This window comes from Elgaria multicarinata, chromosome 7 (genome assembly GCF_023053635.1).
Source record: "Elgaria multicarinata webbii isolate HBS135686 ecotype San Diego chromosome 7, rElgMul1.1.pri, whole genome shotgun sequence".
Lineage (NCBI taxonomy): Eukaryota > Metazoa > Chordata > Lepidosauria > Squamata > Anguidae > Elgaria > Elgaria multicarinata.
Genome location: NC_086177.1, coordinates 112,898,967 through 112,922,953, shown reverse-complemented (window position 1 = coordinate 112,922,953; position 23,987 = coordinate 112,898,967). Strand labels below are relative to the sequence as shown.

The 23,987-nt window shown below is 48.2% G+C and overlaps 1 protein-coding gene across 1 annotated transcript in view; it reads left to right on the top strand.

Moving 5' to 3' along the window:
* Positions 1-23,987, top strand: part of ARHGAP39 (Rho GTPase activating protein 39) — a 249,453-nt gene that overhangs the window by 171,216 nt on the left and 54,250 nt on the right. The window contains exon 4 of the mRNA XM_063131197.1: positions 17,525-18,920. Within this exon, the coding sequence (XP_062987267.1) occupies positions 17,525-18,920 (1,396 nt within the window). The remainder of the gene's footprint in view (positions 1-17,524; positions 18,921-23,987) is intronic.

Below are 23,987 nucleotides of genomic sequence, written 5' to 3'. Positions count from 1 at the left end.
ACAGGGCTCCTGTATCTTTAACAGTTTTATAGAAAAGGAAATTTCAGCAAGTGCCATTCGTATGCATGCAGCACCTGGTGAAATCCCCTCTTCATCTCAACTGTTAAAGCTGCAGGAGCCCTGCCCTCTTTTGTATCTGGGCTCCTGCAGCTTTAACTGTTGTGATGAAGAGGGGACTTCACCAGGTGCTGCATCCATACAAATGACACCTGCTGAAATTCCCCTTTCTATAAAACTGTTAAAGATACAGGAGCCCTGTCCTCCTTTTCATATGGTCACCCTACATTATTAGGTCCTGTGGTAGTGTTGCCAGAGTAGATATGGGGACAGAACTGGCTGCTAAGTTTGACACAACTTGTAGCAGATTGCGACTAGGAATAATAATAATAATAATAATAATAATAATAATAATAATAATATATTTATTTATTACCCACCTCTCCTTCTGGATCGAGGCGAGGAACAACATTAAATACAATATAATACATAAAACTAGTTAAAAGAGCATTTTGTCTTAATAATACCAAGGTTGGGGTTGTAGCAGAGTGGTAGAAGACATGCTTTGAATGCAGAAGTCCCAGGTTCAATCTATAGCATCTCCAGGTGATGCTGGAAAAACTCCTGTCTGAAATACTGGAGAGCCGTTGCTGCCAGTCTGTGTTGGCAGTACTGGGCTAGATGGATCAGCAGTCTGGCAGACTTTTCCATTATGTGTTTTCAGGGGCTGTAGCCCAGTGGTAGAGCATGTGCTTTGCATTTAGAAAGTCTCAGGTTCAATCCCCAGTTTCTCCAGTATGGGCGAGGCAAGAATCCTGCCTGGAACCTTGGGAGAGCTACTGCCGGTCAGTGTCACCAATACTGGGCTAGATGGACCAAGGGACAGATTTGGTTTAAGGCATTTTCCTATATTCCTTTGTCCTTAAGATATGAAGGCATCAGCGTCAGGATTGGAGGTACAAGAAGCAGTTGCAGTGGGTCACTTTTAGAAGCGGTACCTTCTCAAACTGGGGGGAGGCAACGAGTGGGGTACCGCAGGGCTCAGTCCTCGGCCCAGTGCTCTTCAACATTTTTATTAAGGAGTTGGACGAGGAGGTGCAGGGAACGCATATCAAATTTGCAGATGACACCAAATTGGGTGGGATAGCTAATACCCTGGAAGACAGAAACAAACTTCAAAGTGATCTTGATAGGCTGGAGTGCTGGGCTGAAAACAACAGGATGAAATTTAAGAGGGATAAATGCCAAGTTCTACATCTAGGAAATAGGGACCAAAAGCACAGTTACAAGATGGGGGATACTTGGCTCAGCAATACTAAAAATGAGAAGGATCTTGGCATTGTTGTAGATCATAAGCTTAATAGGAGCCAACAGTGTGATATGGCTGCAAGAAAGGCAAATGCTATTTTTGCTGCATTAATAGAAGTATACCGTCCAAATCACGTGAGGTACTGGTTACTCTCTATTCAGCCCTGGTTAGGCCTCATCTAGAGTATTGCATCCAGTTCTGGGCACCACACTTCAAGAAGGATGCAGACAAGCTGGAGCGTGTTCAGAGGAGGGCAACCAGGATGATCAGGGGTCTAGAAACATAGCCCTATGAAGAGAGACTGAAACACCTGGGCATGTTTAGCCTGGAGAAGAGACGATTGAGGGGAGGCATGATAGCACTCTTCAAATACTTAAAAGGTTGTCACAGAGAGGAGGGCCAGGATCTCTTCTCGATCATCCCAAAGTGCAGGACACAGAATATTGGGCTCAAGTTACAGGAAGCCAGATTCCAGCTGGACATCAGGAAAAACTTCCTGACTGTTAGAGCAGTACGACAATGGAACCAGTTACCCAGGGAGGTTGTGGGCTCTCCCACACTAGAGGCCTTCAAGAGGCAGCTGGACAACCATCTGTCAAGTATGCTTTAGGGTGGATTCCTGCATTGAGTGGGAGGTTGGACTCAATGGCCTTGTAGGCCCCTTCCAACTCTAACTCTTCTATGATTCTGAGCTTGGTAGGTCTTTTGCGGGGGGTGAGGGTGGAATGTTAGTTATTTTCCAGGATCAGTTGCAGGTCACTGGAGAGATGCCAGAAGTGTTTGGTTGGGGCTGTAGGCAGAATTGCTTATGTTCTGTGCTAACAACAATGACAAAACTTAAAAGTGCTGCACCAGATTCTCTGTCCAAGTGGAGCTGAATTCTGTTCTCTGTTGTAACTCCACTGCATAGAGTCATGGGCCTTGGACAACCACATATCTACCCGTTAATGCCGCAAATGAATAATTTACAAAATACAACGTACTGTGGCAGCATACCTGTCATAATTAAAAGCCATCTCCACATAAAAATCAGTTAAAACCATCAACAAAATTAAATTAAAGCGTGTGCGTAATTTACTGGCAGCCGGGGCAAATAATGCCGCCATTTAAGTGATAGAACGTTAGTGATATAGTAATAACTCTGCCACAATTTCTTGAGGTGTTTTATCCAGGTAGTGTAAGAGAACATTTGATTAAAATAAAGAAGCTTATCCCTCGGGTCAGCATATAGTGGGCGGAATAATGAATAGTGAATTATATCTCCAGCATAATTACTTCGAAAGGCACATTTTTTGCTGTTGCTGCAGGTTAACTGTATACCTCTATTCAAGATAAGCAGATGGCATTACTTGGAAGCAAAGTTTCATAAAGGCCAGATGTAACTAGGGGAAGTTCTGTGTTTGAAGATAATGTGCCCTGCTCTGGCGTCTTGCTGAATTTTAGCATGCCACCATGAGAAGTGCATATGATTAATGACTGCATCGTCTTTCTGGGTGTTGTAGCTAAAAACACGGTCCCTTGGAAGACCCCAAATCCTTCGATGGTTAAATCATAGAATCATAGAATAGCAGAGTTGGAAGGGGCCTACAAGGCCATCGAGTCCAACCCCCTGCTCAATGCGGGAATCCACCCTAAAGCATCCCTGACAGATGGTTGTCCAGCTGCCTCTTGAAGGCCTCTAGTGTGGGAGAGCCCACAACCTCCCTAGGCAACTGATTCCATTGTCATACTGCTCTAACAGTCAGGAAGTTTTTCCTGATGTCCAGCTGGAATCTGGCTTCCTGTAACTTGACCCCGTTCTTCCGTGTCCTGCACTCTGGGAGGATCGAGAAGAGATCCTGGCCCTCCTCTGTGTGACAACATTTCAAGTATTTGAAGAGTGCTATCATGTCTCCCCTCAATCTTCTCTTCTCCAGGCTCAACATGCCCTGTTCTATCAGTCTCTCTTCATAGGGCTTTGTTTCCAGACCTCTGATCATCCTGGTTGCCCTCCTCTAAACATGCTCCAGCTTGTCTGCATCCTTCTTGAATTGTGGAGCCCAGAACTGGACACAATACTCTAGATGAGGCGTAACCAGGGCCGAATAGAGAGGAACCAGTACCTCACGTGATTTGGAAGCTCTACTGCAGCCCAAAATAGCATTTGCCTTTCTTGCAGCCATATCACACTGTTGGCTCATATTCAGCTTGCGATCTACAACAATTCCAAGATCCTTCTTAGTTGTAGTATTGCTGAGCCAAGTATCCCCATCTTGTAACTGTGCATTTGGTTTCTATTTCCTAAATTTAGAACTTGGCATTTATCCCTCTTAAATTTCATTCTGTTGTTTTCAGCCCAGCTGTTTTCAGCCCAAATTATAACTTGCCAATTCCTTTTTATGTGTCCATACCCAGCACTCCATTTTTTTTCTTGTTCTAGCCAACGCAGTTCAGTAGGGCTAGTATTTTCCATTTCATTTAATCTAAATCATTATCTGAAATAAGAGAGTCCACTCTAGTGAACCACCCAGAGAGCTCCGGCTATTGGGCGGTATAGAAATGTAATAAATAAATAAATAAATAGCGCCAGTAGATGCTACCTTATGGTCCACTCTTACTATTACTGATGCTCTTCCTGAGGGGTGTCTTAGGATCCTTCTTTAGAATTTGTGCTCAGAATTTCCAAATCTGCTTTTACTCCTCCTCCCAGGGTCTCCCTCCATATAATAACTGAGCTAACATCTTTACAGAAAACAAATCTCCAAAGGGAAGGGTCACCAATTGTCCTCCTATTTCATCCTTTCCCCCCCCCTGAAGTTGGCATGTAGTCCTAGCAGCTGATGATTTAATAGCAGCTGCATGAAGTTTCCAGGACATCTCATCGAAAATAGGTCCATGATATCAAAACCATTGTCCTTGTTCCAGCATATGGTCATCAAGTTGCCCTTTTCGTTTCTGCGATCTGTTACCAAAGGCCATGGCTTTGGATTTAGTTTAGTTGATGACTAACTGCTCCTCCTTACAAAGGAACCTAATTTAAGTAACATTCGTTTCAGCCCTCGCTTGCTCAGTATGATCAGTGCAAAATGAGTGTTATTCGCCTGTTTCTTGAATAACTAGAAATCCTGCTCATCCCTGCCTCCAACTTCTGAGTTTTTGTCAGGTGTTGCCTTGGGGCCAGGCTATCTGAAGGAACAACACCTCCCATATGTACCTGCCCGGACTCTAAGGTCATCCTCAGGGGTCCTTCTCCGGTGGCTACCAGGAGGAAAGCCTTCTCTGCTGTGGCACCCTGGCTGTGGAATGAGCTCCCTAAAGAGGTTCGCCTGGCACCTACACAATACTCTTTTAGATGCCAGGTGAAGACCTTTTTATTTTCTCACTGTTTTAACAGTTAAGCAATTTAATTTTAACTTTGCTCTTTTAACTTTGTGTTTTAAATCTGTATTCATTTCTGCATTTGTGCTTGATTTTATCCTGGTTGTGTCATGGAATCATAGAATCATAGAATAGCAGAGTCCAACCCCCTGCTCAATGCAGGAATGTCTTTACATTGTATTTTATGTTAAGCTTTTATACTTTATTTTGAATGGTTTTTTGTGGTTTTAATTTTTGTAAACCGCCCAAAGAGCTTCAGCTGTTGGGCGGCATAAAAATGCAATAAATAAATAAATAAATAAATATAGCAGTGAGTTCTAGAAACTTGTTCCTCTGACCCTGCCAGTGAAAGCTGCCTCAGGGCTGAGTTGCACTTTCCCCTCCATGTTACCCTTAGCCTGGCTCTGGGACTGAAAATTTGCCCCCCTTGGAGAAGGGCAACCAGGATGATCAGGGGTCTGGAAACAAAGCCCTATGAAGAGAGACTGAAAGAACTGGGCATGTTTAGCCTGGAGAAGAGAAGATGGAGGGGAGACATGAGAGCACTTTTCAAATACTTAAAAGGTTGTCACACAGAGGAGGGCCAGGATCTCTTCTCGATTCTCCAAGAGTGCAGGACACGGATTAATGGGCTCAAGTTAAAGGAAGCCAGATTCCAGCTGGAGATCAGGAAAAACTTCCTGACTGTTAGAGCAGCATGACAATGGAACCAATTGCCTAGGGAGGTGGTGGGCTCTCCCACACTAGAGGCCTTCAAGAGGCAGCTGGACAACCATCTGTCAGGGATGCTTTAGGGTGGATTCCTGCATTGAGCAGGGGGTGGGACTCGATGGCCTTGTAGGCCCCTTCCAACTCTGCTATTCTATGATTCTATGATTCTAAGAGCTGCCTTGGGTGTGGGGGTGGGGAGTCTTGTGCAGGAGGAAACAGGAATCAACTTTGCTTTAAATCGGCTACCTCGTTGGCAACGAGGGCCAACGTTCTAATTTTGCTCTTCGCCTTCTCTTTCGTTCCTACCCATCACCCTTTTTCTAAACATGTTTACAATAAATAAGTCCGACCGTTCTTTTCCTCCTTGCTCTCCTTCTTTCTCACACGGCTAACCTTTAGGAGGGGGCTGATTTATTTAGCTTTGTGGAGCGCCGCAACCCTGGATGGCGCTCTGTGGATCATGGCGACGCAGTATCGGTGCTGCTTGCTTTTTTCCGGGACAGGGAGACCCTCCCGGAGCTCCGCTTGGGTCCTGTTTACATACCGTCAGGTGGTGGGTGGGGAGACGTTTTCTATTCCTCTGCAGTTGCCAAAGGGTCTCATCTGAGCTAGCTGATGCCGTAACTTCTGCTGGGAAGCTGCCGTGGTCGATAAAATACAGATGATGGAATCTCGCCTGCGAGAGCTGATTTACAATTCTCGGGGTCTGGGCACGATCAAAACCATGTTGTACTACGACAGGCTCAATCAAAACATCCCAAAGCTGGGAATGTTTAAGGGGAGGATTTGGTGGGAGGTAAATAGGGATGGAGAAGGATCACAGAAAAGTAGCACCTCCAAGTGGGGCTGCCTAAAAATTTGATGACACCCAGAGAGCTTCGGCTTTTGGACGGTATAGAAATGCAGTAACCGAATAAATAATAAAAATAACCACACTAGTTGACCAGCTAACCTCCATGGATTATTGATAGGTAAAAAGAAGCAAACCCTTGATGCTCCCCTTCCTCCTGCCAAGAATGCAATACGGCTTTTACCATTTCAGCTACTGGGCATTATAATCAACTTAATGCACCCAGGTGTTCAGTAGGTTTGCGGGGAAGTATCCTATTCAGTACTAGAATCATAGAATCGTAGAGTTGGAAGGGCGCTCTAAGGCCATTGAGTCCAACCTGCTCAATGCAGGAATCCACCCTAAAGCATCCCTGGCAGGTGGGTGTCCAGCTGCCTCTTGAAGGCCTCTAGTGTGGGAGAGCCCACAACCTCACCAGGCAACTGATTCCATTGTCGTACTGCTCTAACAGTCAGGAAGTTTTTCCTGATGTCCAGCTGGAATCTGGCTTCCTTTAACTTGAGCCCGTTATTCCGTGTCCTGCACTCTGGGAGGATCGAGAAGAGATCCTGGCCCTCCTCTGTGTGACATAAGTTACGTTGCGCTAGCAGAAGCTACCTCTAGCGTAACAGCAGTGGTGTTTGTTGGGATGGCAGGTTTTCTGCTAGAGATTGCTTATGCTAGTGCAATGTAATTTATGTTAGCGCTAGTGCCAAAGAGGGCATTCCTCTTTGGCACCATCTGTCAGGGATGCTTTAGGGTAGATTCCTGCATTGAGCAGGGGGACCCTTCCAACTCTGCTATTCTTTGATTCTATGATTCCTTCACACCCTGTTCCTTTCCAAGCATGAAGTGGACCACGAGGAGGAGTGGAATCTGCATGAGGCACTCTTGTTCTTTCGTAGATGCTTAAGGGTCTTGCAGCTGCACCTCTGCATTGTGGGTGTGTAGGAATAGCAGAGGCTGAAGAAGAGAGCTGTGTTTCCAGGTTTTCTCCATGCTTCCGAGTGACCGTTAACGATCCAAATGGGTTTTGTATTCAACGGTCATTACTTATCTAGAATTTCTGTGACTTGTTCTATCTGCAAATACATGCTTTCTTTGCTTGACTGCGCCGTCTGCTTTTCCTGTACTCTGCTGATCTTGGGGTGTTTCTGCTTGGTTGACGATCAGCTCTATTTCGAGTCATGCCGCACATTTTCTGCTGGTTGAGTTAGGTAGAATTCCTGTGGCCAAAAGCTAGACTGGGATGCCTTCCTTCGGCTAAATTCAGACATACACACAACCATCTTCGCTAGTATTTCAGGATTCCCTTTCGAGAGGAATAGTGAAATGTATTACCACACAGGAAGGGCGCAGTGGTAGAGAACTCACTGTGCATGCAGAAGGTCAACTGTTCACTCCCCAGCAACCCTACGGAGGGCTTGAAAGCCTCCTGCCTGAAACCCTGGGAGACCTGTTGCCCCTCAGTGTGGACGGTGGTGGGCTAGAAGGACCCATGGTCTGGCTCAGTATAAGGCAGCTTCCTCTGTGTTCCTAAGACAATGGAAGAGCCGGCCATGGACAGGTGGGGAGGACCTGTGGGTTGTTGGGCAGCCGCATAGGGCAAAGGAGAAGCAAAGAAAGCTTGTTCTTCTGTGGCAAGAATTAGGACAGGCCTTCAGTGCCCTTGGGGTAGGAGCCTCACAGCTCTCTGGTGCAACCTTTGGTCACACCATGGTAGCCTGAACAGTGGAGACTGGCATGCACCAAGGGCAAAGCTTGCACTGAAATGGCTCTCCAGAGCCAACGGGACGGTGTGGATATGTGTGCCTACGCGGGCATCCACGCACAGCCTCGGCCATCTTTTTGCCACTCCGGGCTTTGGGGATGTGTACGTCCCTACAGGACTGTAGACCTTTACCGCACTAGAAACCTAAGAGGTGGATGGCAGTTGGAATCCGACTTCTCTTCTCTCTCTCTCTTTCTCACTAACTCTTAAAATACCGTCCTTTTCATATTTGTCGTTCTGGTTTCTTGCCAACAGCCCTGAGAAGTGAAGCGGAAGAGAGAGAGAGTCTGGGCCTGTTGTTAAGCAGGTCCAAAGTTCCAATCCATTCGATTCCCCCTGAGCACGTTGGTCCAGGAAAATCTTTAATCATCATAATAAAAAAACCTGGGTCGTACTTTTCCACCAAAAATCAATGTTGTCCTCTCATGTCTTTTAGAAATCTGTGTCAAACAGCATCCGGCTCTGCTTCTGCCCTCCGCCCCCTGCATTTTTCTCCTTTCCCTGGAAGGTTGAAGGTTAATTTTGGCACCCCAGGGTGCTGGGGTGGAGAGCCAGGCTCTTGCGCTCCCCAGGCGTGCCTCTGCTTCCTTTTGCTGCAAGCGGAGTGTGGCTTTTTCTTAGCATCGCTGTCTCCAGCTCTGTACAGAAATGGTGCGACAGCTGTGGAAACCGTCTCTTTTCCAGGCAACTGAGTGGAATGGAGATGCTGCTTGGCCAGCCGGGGGTGGGGAGGGGGCTTCCTCTGCCCTGGGCTCCCCACTTCTTTTTACGGGTTTTGACCATGTTTCTCCTTTGATGAAATCTCTTCATTGGCTTCCGATCCCATATAGAATTCAGTGTAAGCTTCTTTTGCTGACATTCAAAGCGTGCCATGGTCTTGCACCTTCTTATCTTTCCTCTCTCATTTCACTCTACCATCCCCCTCGTACCCTCCGTTCTTCACATGTTACCGTATTTCTTCGATTCTAAGACGCACTTTCCCCCCTAAATAAACAGCTCTAAAAATGGGGTGTGTCTTAGAATCGATGGCGTCTTAGAACTGAAGCAATATGGTAGATGCAAAAAGACTCTATCCTATTAAAAAAGGGTCTGAAACATCCATTCTCTCTAGCTTTATTGCTTTTAGAAAGCTGAGCAAGCCGGGCTTTTAAAGATTGCTTTGCAGGCTGATTGGGGCCTACAGCGCGCCCTGTGCAGCTCCGGCCCTCGTCAGCTGCGCCGAGAAGACACGCGGCTCCAAGAGTCAGGAGGCTCACCCCCCCAGCACCGGGTCCCCCCCCAGCCGCCACGCTGGGAAGCGCGCGTCCCGCCTGGAACTCTTCACGCCCGCGGAAAAACCTGTGCCCGGAGGCTAAAGAAGTGCTGCTCCACCGAAGCTGCTCTCACGCGGCAGTTCCAGCTCCAGTCGTCTCTCTCCTCCTCGGGCAGGCAGGCCTCCAAAAGAGGAAGTTCCTGCAGCAGCCGCGAGCCGGGAGGAGGAGCTGGGAGGGTAAGCGCCTGGTTTTTTGCTCACCCCTAAGCCCCTCCCAGCCCAGTGGCCCCAAAACCCAGCTCTTTCTAAGAAATTCTAAGATATTCTAAGAAATTCTGCTCATAAAAGATGTTCAAAGAAATTTTTTTTCTTCTTCGAATCAAAGCCTTTTTTCCCCTGTTGGTGGTACTGAAATTAGTGTGCGTCTTAGAATCGATGGCGTCTTACAATCGAAGAAATACTCTCCCGCCCGAGTTTCTATCTCTCTTGCCCGGCTTCACCCGTTCTCTCTGGCTGCCCCGTTTGCTTGGAATGCTCTTCCAGAGCAACTGCGTACCACGAGTTCCATGGTAGATTTTAAAACGCGCTTGAAAACTCATTTGTTTTCAATAGCTTTTGGTATTTTAGCTTGATCTACTGTTCTTATTACTATGATTATTCTCTTAGTTCTGCTTAGTTGTGAGGCTCACAACTAATGTAAGCAATCTTATGTGCCTTCTACTGTTACTTTCTACTGTTAGTTTTTCCCTACCCTGTACCTGCTTACCCTACCCTGTACCTGTTGGCATTCTCTTCCCCTCCTTATTGTTTTACTATGATTTTATTAGATTGTAAGCCTATGCGGCAGGGTCTTGCTATTTACTGTTTTACTCTGTACAGCACCATGTACATTGATGGTGCTATATAAATAAATAAATAATAATAATAATAATAATAATAATAATAATAATAATAATAACCCCTTCCCCCTTTCCCCCCTTCATATGTTTTAATGTGATTTTAGATTGTAAGCCTCTAGGCAGGGTATCGCCGTTTTATTTGTATATTTTGTACAGCACCAAGTACATTGTTGGTGCTATATAAATAATAATAATAATAATAACAACAACAACAACAACAACAACAGGTAGGTCTTCAAGCACAGAGCAAAATCCGCAGGGGCAGCTGAGTGTGTCTGGGAGTCCGCGCCCGCCTCCCGAAGCATCAGTGCCCGCTTTCTCACTGTCACCTTGATGCTCGTCCTCTGAGAGATCCCATAAGCAATCTTATGTGCCTTCCTGCAGGTTCTCACTGGCCATTTTTATTCTGCTTTCCTAGTTCATTGACGTTCAACTGGGTTGCAGCGTGACCCAGAGTGGGCTGAATCTCTGGCACCGTCATTGTTTTCTCTCCCTCTCAAGTTGTTTGAGAGAATGGAGGCTGTCTCAATTCAGACATCACGCCAAATCATGATGTGAGTTTCCGGATAGAAGGCAAGCCGTGGGTTACAGCTCCTTGTCTGCCTTCATCTTGTCCCTGTTAAACATGAGATTGTAAGAAGAGCTGGACTGGATTAGACCAAAGTGTTCCGTTCCCACAGTGGTCAGCCAGATGCCCCAATGGGAAGCCCAGAAGCATGACTGGAGGGAAGTCACACCCTCTTACTCATGCTCTCCAGGACTAGTAGCTTTTGGTAGCCTTTTCCTCCTTGAATTGGTCTGCTCCCCTTTTAAAGCTGTCCACATTAATGGCCATCAGTACATCTTGTGACAGCAAATGCCATAGTTCAACTATGCTATGTGTGAGGAAGTTCTTCCTTTTGTTTGTCCTGAATCTCCCACCAATCAGCTCCAGGGCATGAACGCCCAGTTATCTCCAGGACCGCCTGGTGCAATGCTTTCTGGAGGCAGAGCAGCTGCTATCATGGTGAACTGTAGTTGGCACAGATCTACTTGTAAGCCCACTTTAAACCGTGGAAATACTGGTTTACTGGCTGATCACAAACGATAGTAGGTCAAGTTGGACATCACATCAAACCTTAGCTAAACTTCCTTAGCCATGGTTGGCCGTGATATCTGAAAGCGGTGGTGGTACGGGGAAGGGAGAAAGGCAGACATAATTGGTAGAATATTAAAAGAAAGTCCCTTGTTGCTGCTGGAGATTAAAGGTGGTCAGAGGGGGTGGGTGAGAATGGGAACGGGGAAGGAAGAAAAAGGGAGACAAACTGCAAAAAGTGCTGTGGGGAAAAAACATATTTTATTCATAATAACGTAAGAGCCCTGCTCGATCAGATCAAAGGTCCATCTAGCGCAGCCTTCTGTTCACACAGTGGCCACCCAACTGCCCACAGGAGACCCACAAGTAGGACATGAGTGCAGCCTTCTGTTCACACAGTGGCCACCCAACTGCCCACAGGAGACCCGCAAATAGGACATGAGTGCAGCCTTCTGTTCACACAGTGGCCACCCAACTGCCCACAGGAGACCCACAAGTAGGACATGAGTGCAGCCTTCTGTTCACACAGTGGCCACCCAACTGCCCACAGGAGACCCACAAGTAGGACATGAGTGCAGCCTTCTGTTCACACAGTGGCCACCCAACTGCCCACAGGAGACCCACAAGTAGGACATGAGTGCAGCCTTCTGTTCACACAGTGGCCACCCAACTGCCCACAGGAGACCCGCAAATAGGACATGAGTGCAGCCTTCTGTTCACACAGTGGCCACCCAACTGCCCACAGGAGACCCGCAAATAGGACATGAGTGCAGCCTTCTGTTCATACAGTGGCCACCCAACTGCCCACAGGAGACCCGCAAATAGGACATGAGTGCAGCCTTCTGTTCACACAGTGGCCACCCAACTGCCCACAGGAGACCCGCAAATAGGACATGAGTGCAGCCTTCTGTTCATACAGTGGCCACCCAACTGCCCACAGGAGACCCGCAAATAGGACATGAGTGCAGCCTTCTGTTCACACAGTGGCCACCCAACTGCCCACAGGAGACCCACAAGTAGGACATGAGTGCAGCCTTCTGTTCACACAGTGGCCACCCAACTGCCCACAGGAGACCCGCAAATAGGACATGAGTGCAGCCTTCTGTTCACACAGTGGCCACCCAACTGCCCACAGGAGACCCGCAAATAGGACATGAGTGCAGCCTTCTGTTCACACAGTGGCCACCCAACTGCCCACAGGAGACCCACAAGTAGGACATGAGTGCAAGAGCACCCTCCCACCTATGTTCCCCAGTAACTGATGTCGATACTGGAGGTTACACGTGGCCATCAGGACTAAGAGCTGTTGATAGACTTCTTCTCCATGAATTTGCCCAATCCCTAGGTAAAGCCATCCAAATTCATGAAAGCTCCCCAAGTTATGGTCATCTGTAAATCCGTGGGCATCTCGTTCAGCCCTCTGCCCTGGAACAGGATACCTTTGGTATTTCTTTGAAGGGTCATGGGCCAGGTGCCCATCCATCGTGTCAATGTCCACCCTACATTAGCTATTGCAGCCTTGAGGGTTCAGCCGGTTGTCCCCCACTTGGGCCGTAGCTAGACCTAAGGTTTATCCCAGGATTGTTCTGGGGTCAAACCTGTTCATCTAAGTGCCACACAGGGCATCCAGCGCTCAGGCAGGGACAAACCCAGGATGATCCTGGGATAAACCTTAGGTCTAGCTACGGCCTTGGTGTACCTTTTCTGGCCACCCGGCTGCTGCTGTCCTTCCTTCTTGTTGCCTTTGCTTGCCTGGTCTGGCTGCGGTGCAGTCCAGGATGAACAGTGGAAGTGAAGGCAGGTGCAGTTTGCCAACCAGCTGCTTTCCTGGGGGAAGTTGATATTCACCCTAGGTGAGGGGCATACTATCCAGCAGCCCCCCTCCACTGCTGTTATCTGGAATGAGTGGAAATAAAATGCTCCCCCCACCTTTGGGAGGGAGGGTGTTATATGATACCTCTTTAACTAATGGGTCCATTAATTTGAGTGAGCTTGTTTGTTGGGAAATTAATCTGAATTTCGTAATAGGCTGTATGCGTACTTGTGGTTATAAACTGGATGAGGAGAAGTGTGGGAGTCAGAGAATAAAGTTACACTCACCTTGAGTTACATCCTTTCCAACCTCACCAAAGATGTACCGCTCTTAGAATCATAGAATAGTACAATCTCTAGAGGTCAGTGGCTAAAAAAATAGCTCTGTATAGAACCTCAGATAGGATAAATTAGCTATCCTAATGTTTCTGTCTCTTCAGAAGTCGCTGCATAAACTGCATTTATAGCCCAACCAGACAAGTTTGCAAATCATAGAATAGTAGAGTTGGAAGGGGCCCTCTAAGACCACCAAGTCCAACCCCCTGCCCTGCTCATTGCAGGAATCTGCCTTAAAGCATCCCTGACAGACGGCTGTCCAGCTGCATCTAAAAGGCCTCTAGTGTGGGAGAGCCCACAACCTCCCTAGGTCACTGGTTCCGTTGTCGTACTGCTCTAACAGTCAGGAAGTTTTTCCTGATGTCCAGCCGGAATCTGGCTTCCTGTCACTTGAGCCCGTTATTCCGTGTCTTGCACTCTGGGAGGATCGAGAGGAGATCCTGGCTCTCCTCTGTGTGACAACCTTTCAAGTACTTGAATGCCATCTTCATCCTTGCATCTGCTCATTTTTCGATGCCAGCAAGCCAGATGTTGTTAGGGCAGCTGCACACAAGAGGAGCAGACACCCTTTGCTCTTTTTGTATGTCACCTGAGTGGTCGCCATTTCCTACGGGAAGGTGACACATCTAGGAAAAGTAAGTCTGAAGCTGCCCTAAGTCTTGTTGCTTTGCTCAATTCATGTTGACCGGAGTGAGGCGAGCCATAAGGCAAAGTGGGGTAGCCAATCAGAGGCAGTTGATGCTGGGTGCCGTCAAGGGTAGTCTTGAGTAGAAGAGAGACAGATCATACCACGAGACACAAATCCACATGGAAGTTCTCCTGAGCAAGTCCCAGGAAAAGTCACACTGGGCCAAAGTGAAGCTCTTTAAGATGGGCTAGTGCCCCATATGAATGTGTATTCCCAGATATCCCCACTATCCTCTGCAATGCACAGGAGTTCTGTGACCAACGTGCAGGGGTGCATTTGCAGAGCAGTCAACATAAAACGTGTTTCCTCTCAAGGTAGCAAGCTTGAAATCCCCTCTTCTAGAACTTCCGTATGCATTCCTAAAGAGTTAATACTACAGAGTAAAGATCAGTGTGGAGATTATAATTATTTCTGTCCATGAAATATTAATTGGGAGTGGAGAGGGAAATCTCAGCTTTCACGGCAAATTCCAATTACGAGTAAAAGTGCCTAATGTGAGGATATGGCCACTGCGATGGAAATTGTGGGAGTTTAATGGGATCCAGAGGCCTGAGTGTTGAGTGTGATGCTTCCTCTCTTTTGCTGTTATTATTCCAGGAAAATGTGTGTTGGTGTGAACCTCAAGCGCATGAACGGGGAATGTGGGTGTGCTTTAATGCAGGGGTTCCCAACCCCTGGGCCATGGACCGGGACCAGTCCGTGGCCTGTTAGGAACTGGGCAGCGCAGGTGAGCTGCTTTCACCCCCCACCCCAGCGTACCTAGGCGCAGGGCGCCATCTCACCTGACCAGCCGAAGCGAAGCCAGGACGCTGGGGTGGGGGTGGGGCGGCTTCGGAACGGCGCACCCGTCAGAAAGCCGCTCTGGGAGAGCGACTTCCGGGCGCGCCGTTCCGAAGCCGCCCGCCCACCCCAGCGACCTGGCTTCACTTCGGCTGGGCCCACCCAAAACCGAAGCTTCCCAAAACCATCCCCTCAAAATGCCCCCCCCCCGGTCCGTGGAAAAATTGTCTTCCACGAAGCCGGTCCCTGGTGCCAAAAAGGTTGGGGACCGCTGCTTTAATGAAGGCCAGGCACCTTTCTGTGGGCATCCAGGCACATTAACTACACGGGATATTTACTCCCATCGTGGCTGCTAATTTGCACACCTTTGAACACACGATGCAGCCACCAATTCGCAGTCACCTTATGTTTTTCCTCCCGAACTTGCACATTTTCATGGTAGCATTTTACTTTGGTGCAGGGTGGGAAGCGGGCCCCAGGTGAGTGGTTACAAATGTAGGCATGGTAACGGGTACCACTGGCAAACCGACGTACCGCAGATAATATACGTTAAACGCCAAGACGGAACAATGTGTAGCTTCATAGCTGCGCAGCGTCGCAGAAGAGTAAAAAAAAAAAAACATTAGAGAGCCCCATTGATAGTTACTATTTGCTGCGCGTTTAAGGCCGTGTAAACCGATGCCGTGAAGTTTTGGGGCTGGGTACGCGTTCAATCCCACCCATTTGTCGCAGTGGTAGTTGCTTCGAAAATGATGTTGCATGTTTTTATGTAAAGATTCAGATTGAAAGCGATGCTGTGTAGACCGCCCCCAGGGTGGTGTGGTATGGAGAATGCATGTGGGAGAAAGTCCCTTCCTCTCTCCCGTATTCGAGGCAGTAAGCCTGTGTGCACCAGTTGCTGGGGAACATGGGTGGGAGGGTGCTGTTGCACCATGTCCTGCTTGTTGGTCCCTGGCCGATGGCTGGTTGGCCACTGTGTGAACAGAGTGCTGGACTAGATGGACCCTTGGTCTGACCCAGCATCAGGGCAGTTCTTATGTTCTTATGTTCTTAAATCTGGTCCTGCTGTCGTGAATTAGTTAATGCTGAAGTGACCATGGCCCTTTCCATGTGGAAAAGTTACAACAACTGGGATTGTTTAGCTTGGAAAAAGGAGGCTAAGGGGAGACATGGTAGAGGTGTTCACAATCATGCGTGGTGTGGAGAATGTGGATAGGGAGACATTTTACTCCCTCTGTCAAAACACTAGAACCCGTGGTTCATCCCATGAAGCTGATGGGTGGGGGATTCAGGACAAATAAAAGGAAGTACTTCTTCACACAGCGCATAGTTAAACTGTGGAACTCACTACTGCAAGATATGATGATGGCCACCAATCGGGATGGCTTTAAAAGGGGGTTGGATAAATTCCTGGAGGAGAAGGCTATCCATGGCTACTAGCCCTGATGGTTGTGTGCTATCTTCAGTATTCAAGGCAATAAGCCTATGTGCACCAGTTGCTGGGGAACATGGGTGGGAGGGTGCTGTTGCACCATGTCCTGCTTGTTCATCCTTGGCCGATGGCTGTTTAGCCACTGTGTGAACAGAGTGCTGGACTAGATGGACCCTTGGTCTGATCCAGCAGGGCATTTCTTATGTTCTTATGTTCTCTCCAGTAGAATAACTTACTTGGTCACACATCTCTTAGACCCAAAGAGCAGTCATATTGTCTCAGATTGATGGTCCTTCTCGCAGGTTCTGCATGCTCAGTGCCACGCCTGTTGGTAGTTTTAAAGATGCCGGCACGCATTTGCTTGCAGTGGCTGGAGGTTGAGACTTTGCCTATTGCAGCGGTGGGGGAGGTGGCTTTCCAGATGATGTTGTACCGCACCTCCCATCAGCCCTAGCTGACATAGCTGAAGGTGAGAGGGAGTTGTGGTCCCACAACTTCTGGACGGCTGCACCTTCCCCATCCCTGCCTTACTGAGTGACGGGGGGTCGTGGGCAGCCAGGACTTAGGAGCCTCTTCAGCTTCAGAAGGAAATCCGGCTGGGAAGCATCTGGCCATGGAATGTAGCTTGATGGCGCACGTGTTGCATGCAGAAGCTCCATACAGTTCAATCTTTAGTTAAATGCAGGGCTGGGAAGGAACTCTGACGGAGTCCGTGGTCTAACTTGGCACACAAAAGCTTCACAGGTTCATATCCTGGGAATCTCAGCTTGCATTTATGGGAACGGTGTGTGTATGTGTGCACGCACAGAGACATATCCATATTTATATGCCACCCTATAACAGAAAAAGTTCTCAGGGCGGCTCTCCCGATGTCACCTGACCCTTCTATCTCAGGCTTTTCCCTGGAGCATAGGCGGCAATCGTAGTTTTCAGTATGAGTCATAAATCTACAGATCGCCTGACGTTATTTCCTGCCCTCCTGTGACTTTTGGTGTGCTATGCCTCTTGCAAATGCTTTCAACTCATGTCCAGTTCACAGAATGCTAAGTTTTTAAAAGCCTTTGAAAATTAGCAGGCCCCAATCCGCACACTGTGTAATATTGGGCTTCCCAAATGAATTTTCGCCTGGTCAGCTTTTGGGCCAGGAGCTGTGTCCCTTTCGTGTTGTGTACGCACAGCGCCTAACACGCTGAGTCGTAAGAGTATTTCCAAGAAAGTGTCCTGTGCATTGTCCATCCTCCTGACCGCTGCGTTGTCTCCTCTCTCCCCCGCTCAGGGCCTCGTCTCTCCGGTGGAACACAGGGACTAAGGAGCGGATGCTCATCAAGGTGACGGACCGCGAGCCCAGCTTCCTCATGCACCAGGGCAACGGCTACACCCTCGACAACCAGCAGGGCACCCGATCGCGTAGGCCGTCGGGCGGCCAGCCGTCCCCCAACCTTCAGACGTTTGCCCCCGAATCGGACAACTCGGTCTTCTTCCCCGAGAGGAAGCAGTCGCCCTTCCTGAAACGGGCCGACCACATGGGCAGCTGCTCCCCGCTGCTGGGTCGGGGCGAGTCGTTCTGCTCCCCGCTCCAGGCCCAGCACCGGAAACACTCCAGTGAGTCCCAGCCCTCCTCCCCGCGGTACGCCTACGAGCCCCCCTTGTACGAGGAGCCCCCCATGGAATACCAGGCCCCCATCTACGACGAGCCCCCCGTGGACATGCAGTTCGAGGCCAGCGGCAGCTACAAAGCCGGCTCGCCGCAGAAGTCGCCCATCCGCAAGCCCCACCCTTTCCTGCAGTCGCCCAAGCAGGGCTCCAACTCCCCTTACCAGCAGCTGGTGCTGACCAAGCAGAAGGCCCCCGACCGCTTCATGAGCCTGGAGTACAGCCCCGCCGGCAAGGAGTACGTCAGGCAGCTCGTCTACGTCGAGCAGTCCGGCTCCAGCCCCAAGATGAAGACCGGCCTCCGGCACAAGTATTCCCCCAACCCCATCGGCGGCTCCTACTCGCTCCAGCACAGCCCGTGCCTGATGAGGGAGCAGCGCCTGGAGGTCAAATCCGGGGACTACAGCAGCATGGAAGGGGCCGACTTCCGGCACAGCCCGCCCGTCAGCCAGGCCTCGCAGGGCGAAGACTCCATGTCGTGGTCCAGCCAGCAGAACACGATGTCCTCCACGGGTTACTCCCCGGGCACCCGCAAACGGAAGAGTCGGAAGCCTTCCCTCTCGTACGACCCGAACGCCTCCTCCACCGACGGCTCCGGGGAGCGGGAGGAAGGGCTGCCCGAGGAGCGGCCGCCCTCCAGTTGCAACAGGCCCCAGATGAGCCGCATGGAGAGTAGGTCCGTGGAGGCCGAACCCACGCGGGGCTTCCCGGAACCCTTTTTGGCCCAGGCTCGGTTGGCCTGGGAAGCCCAGCAAGCTCATTACCACATGAGACAGCGGAGCAGCTGGGACTCCCAGAAGGACGGCTCGGGCTACGAGAGCGACGGGGCCGTGCCTCTCCCCATGCCGGGTCCGGTCGTGCGCGCCTTCAGCGAGGACGAGGCTCTGGCCCAGCAGGAGAACAAGCACTGGAAGCGTAGCACCTTCGAGAAGCTGGGCTTCCCGCAGATCCTGCTGGAGAAGAGCGTGTCCGTGCAGACGAACCTGGCTTCGCCTGAACCCTACCTGCATCCGTCCCAGGTAAGGCGGGCAGAACCAGAATCCAGAAGGTGGGCTGTAACTGCTTCCGACGGAGTTTTGCTCAAATGGTCCGTTGTGGAAGCAAAGTATCTGACAGGTGTCAAGGAAGAGATGGAAGCATTTATGAGACGTCGTTGGGTTTCTATTTAGATCAGCCTTCCTCAACCTGGGGCGCTCCAGATGCGTTGGACTACAACTCCCAGAATGCCCCAGCCGGCTGGCTGGGGCATTCTGGGAGTTGCAGTCCAACGCATCTGGAGCGCCCCAGGTTGAGGAAGGCTGATTTAGATGGATGCTGTTCTCTAGCATTGGTTTTGAGATTTCCGTACGCGTCGCTGCTGAACTACGTACCGGAGAAAAACGTTGCCTAGAGTTCAAGTGGTTCGCAGCATCCTTTGGCATCTTCTTTGCCCTCGCTTGACCATCCGTCTACGTTGTTGCTTAACTTATTGGCTGTGATGGACCATGTAAATTGGTCAGTGATGTTATTGAAAACCTGCATGCGATTAGGTTAAATGGCAGCAAAGGCCACTGAGGCTGAGGGACAGTGAGGGCAAAGAGGAATAAGGGAGGCAAGAATGGGCTGCTGGAATGGGAGGCAAGACACGGGGAGTCTTGAAAGCAGAGGAGTCCATTTCAATGAGCCCGGTCGCCATTTTGGAATGTCCTATTGCAGTTTAGCATGATTTTCCTAGATTAAGGCATTTTGCAGGGGTGGTTCTGGTGAGTCAGAGAATTGAGGTCAGTCCAAATGGTAAACTATGAGTAGGTTCAGTGCAACCATTGATTAAACCATATCTTCCCATGCTCTGCCCTTCATTTACTTGGGGTGACCATATGGAAAGGAGGACAGGGCTCCTGTATCTTTAACAGTTGCATAGAAAAGGGAATTTCAGCAGGTGTCATTTGTATATATGGAGAACCTGGTGAAATTTCCTCTTCATCACAGCAGTTAAAGGTGCAGGAGCTATACTAGAGTGAACAGATTGAAAAGAGGGCAGGGCACCTGCAGCTTTAACTGGGGTGATGAAGAGGAAATTTCACCAGGTTCTCCATATATACTAATGACACCTGCTGAAATTCCCTTTTCAATACAACTGTTAAAGATACAGGAGCCCTGTCCTCCTTTTCATATGGTCACCCTACATTCACTGTCATTTTAGCAAACAGTACAAACATTACCCACGCAAAATATAAGTTAAAAAGTTACCCAACAAAATAAAACAAAAATTATATAGAGAAAACAATTAATTCTTGAATCTTTTTTTCCTTTTCTTTTCTTTACCAAACACATGAATCCAATAACAATCAGTTTTTTTAATACAGAGGAAAATTGACATATATAATTAGCCTAATAATAATAATGATCATGTTCCTAAAATCGCCATTGACCAGGAATACAAAACTAATATTTGGACGGCTTTTGCAATGTGTGAATCTGGGTCACTTATATGAAATATAAATCAGCACCAAATGTCTCTGGCTTCTGCTTGCCTAAACTCCATAATCTTTGGTGGCTCAGTTTCTCCGTATAAAACATGCCTCAGACCTTAGTGAACCACTGCCTCAGGAAGGACCTCATTAGTCTAACAAGCGGAATGTCCTTTGCTGCTGTTAACAAAAAAGAGCAAAAATCTCTTATACTCTCAGGCAAGTGATTAATTAATAACAGAACTACTGGATCCTCTGAGAAGATAATCTACAATTTCATTAATTCTTTTCAAAACTAGATGCCAGACATCTTGTACTATTTCACAGATTTACCATGAATGAAAATATGGACCTTTCTGAATTGCTCCCTTTCCAAATTCTTGTCTGGGTTGTTTAATTTATGTATTTAAAACATTTCTTGTCTGCCTTTTAGGGCAGAAGCCCTGCCCTCACAAGGCGGCTTGCAACAGTAGAATTCATAAAACATTAAAAGCATTTTTTTTTAAAAAAAAATTAAAAGCAATAAAACATCAATTAAATAGGGTGGCCAGGGAGAATTTGCCCCTGAACAGCTTCATCCCCAAGCCTGAAGAAGATGGTCACCATTTGGCCAAATTAAGGTGACCCTATGAAAAGGAGGACAGGGCTCCTGTATCTTTAACAGTTGCTTAGAAAAGGGAATTCTATCAGGTGTAATTTGTATATAGAGAGAGCCTGGTGAAATTCCCTCTTCATCACAACAGTTAAAGGTGCAGGAGCTATACTAGAGTGACCAGATTTAAAAGAGGGCAGGGCTCCTGCAGCTTTAACTGTTGTGATGAAGAGGAAATTTCACCAGGTATACAAATGACACAAATACAATATACAAATACAATATACAAATACAATACACAAATGACACCTGCTGAAATTTCCTTTTCAGTACAACTGTTAAAGATACAGGAGCCCTGGCCTCCTTTTCATGTGGTCACCCTAAATTAAAACAATAAATCTAACAATAAAATCTGGAGGATCCACAATAGCAGCAATAATAACAATAACGATACTCATCATGCGAAGGCCATGGTGCTATATAAATAAATAAATAAATAATAATAATAATAATAATAATAATAATAATAAGGCCTTCTTAAAAGTCTGCAAGAAATGTGCATGGCGGACCTCCGATGGAAGTTTGTTCCAGAAGTTTGGGGAACAATACTCTAGATGAGGCCTAACCAGGGCCAAATAGAGAGGAACCAGTACCTCACGTGATTTGGAAGCTATACTTCTATTACTGCAGCCCAAAATAGCATTGGCCTTTCTTGCAGCCATATCGCACAGTTGGCTCCTATTCAGCTTGCGATCTACAACAATTCCAAGATCCTTCTCGTTTGTAGTATTGCTGAGCCAAGTATCCCCCATCTTGTACCTGTGCCTTTGGTTTCTTTTTCCTAAATGTAGAACTTGGCATTTATCCCTATTAAATTTCATTCTCTGGATAGAAGCACCCCAAGAGAGGATGCTGAGCGAAAGCAGAGGTTGGAGGTACCAGCAGGGTCACCTTTCCTGTCTGAGTCTAGTATTAGCAAGCTCCGTTCTGTTATTATTTTTTGGACCCATAACCAATTCTCCAACGAGCTTGGAGAAGTTCTGCTCAGAATCCAACCAATGTTTACCTGCTGGTGCCACACTTATAAAACAATACGTTTCTTAGCTGACACACAATGTAATAACAACTCAGTTTGGGGGGGAAACTTGACCTCTGGCTGTTTCTCTCCCCCCTCCACGAAGAATGCCGCTTTTAAATGTCGGCCTTTTTAAACGAGCCAAATGCAGCGATTCCACATCGCTTGTTAGGATTCCAAAATCTCTGGCTGTACACAGATAGGTTTTGAACGATGCCATCGGATTTCTTGCCTCTGATCTTGGAAGCACTGAGCTGCTGACATTTAAAGAAATATGCAAAAAAGAAGAAGAAGAAAAACATCCATGAAAGAATAGCTGGATAGCATTAGGTTCGGGGCAATGAAAAACTGTGTGAATAACATGGGGGGCGGGGGGAGAGAAAGGGTTTCAAAGAAACTGGGATGAGTCATACTTTGAGTGTGCTGACACCCGGCGTAGCATCAATGGCCTGCCCCATCCTTTCCCAATCTCTCTCTCTCTCTCTCTCTCTTTCTTTTTCTTTCTCTGATTCATAAAGGCACCCTGGAAGAGCCTCCTCAGGAGCTCTTTTTTTAGAAACAGCATTCTTCACTTCCTCCACAGGCCTCTGGCTGTTCCAAGCGATCCTCCGAGTCCATACAAAAATGGTTCTCTGCTCAGTTTTCTGGCACGGGAGTTGGAGAGAAACTGAGTTGGAGAAACAGCGAGAAACTGAGTTGGAGAAATGAGGTGGAGTGGGGTGGGCGGCCTTTAAGGCATCGCCCCGGGCCTGTTTAACGCCGTTTCACATGCCACGGCAAGCAGGAAAATCTTTACTGCACTCCTAAAGGTTACCCTGGCTCAGACTTTGCTGCTCAGGGGAAGGACCGTAGCTCAGTGGTAGCACGCAGAAGGTCCCACGTTTGATCTGCATTTTAGAGGGTCAGGTAGCAGGTCACGGGAAAACCCTATTTCTGCCTGAAACTAGAGCAGCTTTCCCCAACCTGCTAGGGGATTATGGGAGTTGTAGTCCCACACCTCTGGAGGGCCCCAGGTTGGGTAAGGCTGTTCTAGAGAGCTGCTGCCATTCAGAGCTGTCACTACTAGGCTAGATAGACGAATTGTGTGGTCTTACATGAGACAGCTTCTTACGTTCCTATGACTTTTAGGGGAAGGGAATTCTATCCGCCTGGGACAGCCTGCAAGAATACCTTTCTGGGTACCGTCACTGTTTAAACCAGGTGCATGGATGCTACATTCATAGAATCATAGAATAGCAGAGTTGGAAGGGGCCTACAAGGCCATCAAGTCCAACCCCCTGCTCAATGCAGGAATCCACCCTAAAGCATCCCTGACAGAGGGTTGTCCAGATGCCTCTTGAAAGCCTCTAGTGTGGGAGAGCCCACAACCTCCCTAGGTAACTGATTCCTTGTCGTACTGCTCTAACAGTCAGGAAGTTTTTCCTGATGTCCAGCTGGAATCTGGCTTCCTTTAACTTGAGCCCATTATTCCGTGTCCTGCACTCTGGGAGGATCAAGAAGAGATCCTGTCCCTCCTCTGTGGGACAAGAGATCCTGGCCCTCCTCTGTGGGACATTCATGAGAGGAGGAGACACACACACACCCTGAAGTCCATTGGAGCTCAGGTGATAAGGTCAAAGCACGCACTTCCGATTCTGCCTTAAAGACAATAGGAACCCTGTGCAGATGCTGGGGTCCTGGTGCGTTCTGAGGTGCAATCATTTTTATTCACGTATTTAAGATTATAGTTGCGCCAGGCACCAGCATGTTCCATCAGTTCCAGTGGTGACGTGTGCGTGCGTGCGTGTGTGCGGTGATTCCAAGTCCTCCCACTGAGATGTGGGACAATAAAGAGGTCTGTTGTATAATCCACAAACAACTTTATTCAGTAGATAGACACCTCTTCACACCTGAAGGGAGTGTGAAAACTAGGAGCTGTTCTCTAAGCTTAATTAGCCTAACGAAGCAAGGCAGTTGCCTATCAACTAAG